This window comes from Alexandromys fortis, unplaced genomic scaffold (genome assembly GCF_014885135.2).
Source record: "Alexandromys fortis isolate MF-2015 unplaced genomic scaffold, M_Fortis_MF-2015_v1.1 scaffold_4, whole genome shotgun sequence".
In the NCBI taxonomy this organism is placed as follows: Eukaryota; Metazoa; Chordata; class Mammalia; order Rodentia; family Cricetidae; genus Alexandromys; species Alexandromys fortis.
This window is the reverse complement of record NW_026067944.1, coordinates 16,603,761-16,607,695: the sequence shown is the minus strand read 5'-3', so window position 1 is coordinate 16,607,695 and position 3,935 is coordinate 16,603,761. Positions and strand designations below refer to the sequence as shown.

The 3,935-nt window shown below is 38.2% G+C and overlaps 1 protein-coding gene across 1 annotated transcript; it reads right to left on the bottom strand.

Annotated features, from left to right (window-relative positions):
* Nucleotides 1–1,450: 1,450 nt before the first annotated feature.
* On the bottom strand, nucleotides 1,451–3,622 carry Csnk2a2ip (casein kinase 2 subunit alpha' interacting protein). The gene has a single exon (XM_050148749.1). It carries the CDS (start codon nucleotides 3,620–3,622, stop codon nucleotides 1,451–1,453), a length of 2,172 nt encoding a protein of 723 aa, XP_050004706.1.
* Between the last annotated feature and the right edge of the window lie 313 nt (nucleotides 3,623–3,935).

The window sequence follows — 3,935 nt, the reverse complement described above, 5'->3', positions numbered from 1 at the left end:
TACTACTCCAGTACCATACTTGTTTGCTTCCCACCATGATGATAAAGGACTAGCCTCTAAAACTATAAGCTCGCCATTAAATGCTTTCTTTATAGGAGTTGCATTGATGCTTCTTCACAGCAATAGAACAGTAGTTAAAACGGGTGGTAAAGGCAGTTGCCATGTAAGACTGGTGAGCTAAGTTTGATCACTGGAACCCACATGAAGGAGGAAAGAGAGAATAGATTCCAGAAAATTGTCCTCTGATCTCTATATATAAGTACTATGGTACACACACACACACACTAATGATAATAATGATAATGACTATTATTATTATAAAATAAAAAGAAAGAAACCATCATACTTCATCTAGGAATTTAAGTACCCATAAAATAAATGATGACTGCTTTAAGTTATAGACAATGGAGGACTATCAACTTTATGTATCTCAAATATATTCAGAAGTAAAAATACATTTTAACTGGTTATTCCTACAACCATGACAAATAACTATACCATAACTAGTATAAACTATGATAGTGACAGGGTATGGCGCATCAGATCCTAGCAACAATAAAACCATGCAATTCATGCCATGAGTAAGAGACAGTCCCATGTGAGTATTAGATAAAGATGAAAATTGCCATAAAAATGAGGAATTGTTTCTGGGTCATAATGAGCTTGAGATGTTCCAGCCATGTTCAGTCTGCATTCTGAACATTTGGGTTGGAGAAAGAGGATTGTAAATTACTAGTTATTATTATAACTGATTATTGGCTTAGGTCTATCACTAATCTATCAGTAAATCCTGGAAACGAAGCATGTTTTAAGGTATTCTTTTTATTAACTCTATGGCTGTATATATAAAAGGAATAAGCAAATGACATTAAAAGCCATGTTGGAATCACCATCACCATTCCATAGATCTATTGACTAGTTACTCTCATTGCAAATTCGTTACCTAAGATTGACGAAATGAATCTCAGAATGTTTGATACTGACAAAAAAATTCTAGAAGCTCATAACTGAAATGATTCCTTTTGTGGATATTCTTACCTATTGAATGAGACCTAATTTTCATCAAAGCTAGAAAAACAGATTTGCATAAATTGGCTTAATATATATTGTCACACACTGTTTAGAGTCAGATGGGAGGCTTATTTCTGATGTTTGGCCAACTCTGATAAACTTATTCATTATCATTTATACAGTTGCTGCAAAAAGAAATGAATTCTGTTAAAAATATAAAATAAGGTATTCAGCTTTTAAAAGATACCAATTTATCCTCCAACTTACAAATGCATTTTAAAAATAATATTTCTTCCTAAACAGGTGCTTCATTAGCTAAAATAAAATCATAGTTAGTTTTTGATATGAATATAACTAAGCACAGTAGAAAAACAAATTTTAGTATCGAAGAACTAGAAAATCATTTCAAAGAGACAGAAAGTTGATTTAATCAGCATTTCTAATTTTGGAACTTCGTTTGGAAATATCTGAACAGTGTGTTTGGTCCCCTTTTCCCCTTTTTCATGGATTTCGTGTTGCGAGTCCTCACGCGCTTGGTTTTCGGTGTTGGTGAATGTCTTCTTTTGGCGGTTTCAGAACTTGTACCCCGTATGAACTGCAGCCAGGAGACCCCTGGAGGTAACCGGTGGTGACTTCTTACACTAGTAACAACATAACCTGAGAGAGGAGCAAGAGTGGAGTCTTTGCAAGGAGAATGTGGAGAAGGAAAACCAGTAGAGGAAGAGGAGGAAGAAGAAGAGGAAAGGGATGAGCAAGAAGATGAAGATGAGGATGGGGCTTGAACTGGGACTTGAGGCTGAGTACTATTTCTGTTTTTAACATAAAGCAGCCAGTCAATAGCTTGGGGCTCTTCACTTACATCTTTGTCTTCAGAGGATACAGCTAACCACTTTTGGTTTGTCTTGAGTCCCTGGATTAAATCAGATTCAGAGGCAGGGAAAAACTGTGTTATCTTCTCTAATTCTTCAATATTATCATCGAGGGCTTCTAGATTATCATCAGGTTGATTATCTTTCATGGGAAATTGGTAACAGGACGAGGTACAAGTCTCTGGGAGGGAAAGGATAAGAACTAATTTTACGTCAATTTTCCCATCAGAGCTGATCTCAGGTGTCGGGATGACAAAGAGTGTGGCATACCGAGGATCTTTCTTTCCTGTAAAATGACTACACTGAGATTTTATACAGGAAGCACATTCTAAACAAACAGTATATGTTGACGAAAGGCGGGGACCAGGATGAGGATTTGGCCTTCCCCTCATTCTTCGAAAGAGAATTTGCCTAGAGAGATCCTTCTGGATTGTAGACTTGGAAATAGAATTGACGATTTTATTTACAACATCAACAGGGACAGAACCTCCTTTAATAATGCAGGGATGACTATAATATAAGGACCATGGGACTTCATTCTCTGTTTGCGGTTTTACCTTTTGTTCAACACTACCTTTACTCTGGAGTCTGGAACTCAGAATTGAAGCATTTTTGTTCTTGACGCAGGGTTTGGGACTTGATACTCTTTGGCCTGAGATATTTGGCTTAGGAGGAACTGATGATAGGGGACGGGCTCTGCATTTGTCTTTGAGTGTGGCAGTACTCTGGACTTTGTTGTGACAAGCAGGTGAGCTGAGGGTCCGGGTTCTAGGCTCACATTTGAGCATTGTTTTAGGTTTTGGCTGGCACGCTGGCAAACTTGGAGATGGATGAACAGAATGTGGTGGTTTCCTTGATTTTGCTTGGGAAAGAGGCAAACTTAGAACATTGTTATTAGAATTTGACGCAGGACTTTTCGAAGCTTTACGTTCAGACAATGGTGAATTCTGAGACATTTGATTGGACTCCAAAGAAGATGAAGTTGGAGGAGAGTCATTTTGTTGAAGCTTGTGACTGAGTTGTGGTGAGCTCAAAACTTTTTGATTGGATTCTAATAAAGATGACCAAACACAGTCCAGTAAGGGTTCCTTCTGTGATTTAGATGAACCTAATGTTAAGGTAGGTTCACTTGGACTCAAGTCCAGAGAAGGTGAAGTCCAGATGACATTTAGGGAAGGTGTTTCTTGATGTTGAAGGGTAGATGGCGATAGTGTTGAGACTCTTTGAGTAGACTCAGATGAAGGTGATTCCCAGCAAGGGTCAATACTTGATGATGTCTGAGGCTTTGGGAGCGATAATCTTGATCTCAGAGCTAATTGACTGGGTTCCAGCACTGAAGCATTGGTAAAGCTGGGTGAAGAGATTGTCGGGGGCTTGTGGTGAGACACAGGTGAAGCCAAGGATTTCCAAGAGGTATTAAAGGAACTTTTCAAGTGGAGGTCTTTCGAAGGTTTTGCTGGACATTTGGAATATAATGATGATGATTTCATAACCCTGTTATAGGGATCTTGTGCCACTTTAGAGCTCGGAGGAGTCAGTGTACAGAAGCTCTGGGCCTTCTTGTTAAAGCTTGGTCGCGGCACTGTGACTATATTTTGAGACTGTTCTTTTGCCGCAGGTTGGCTGTTGAATTGGTTTAATGCCTCACATGTGTATTGATGTATAGGTGAATTGATTGTAGTTTGTTGCTGAGAGTCGTCTAAATGCACAAAATGTTGATCATGATATGTTAATGGCACCATCTTGTGCTGTAGCAGAGATCTTTTGGGAAGCAGTAGCTTACAGGGATGTTTTAGGAACAGTCTTTAGAGCAAGAATCCATGGGCAATGGGCACTTAAATAAACAAAAATAGTTCTAACTTCTACCTTGTTATGTTTGTGTTAATGGAAATGGTGTAAAATGTATCACAATTAAGCAGTAAATAAAATTGGGGAGGGGATGTCACCATTGAAGTCTATCTTCTGTCTTCCATTTAATTTCCAAGAGCTTTTTGTTTTTTTTTCCTCTCTGTCTCTCTTCTCTTTACAGAAAAATTCCTGTTAACAAAATAGTAG

Excerpts from the sequence above, each read along its gene's own strand:
- Csnk2a2ip (XM_050148749.1), bottom strand. The coding sequence starts at position 3,622 with ATGGTGCCATTAACATATCATGATCAACATTTTGTGCATTTAGACGAC.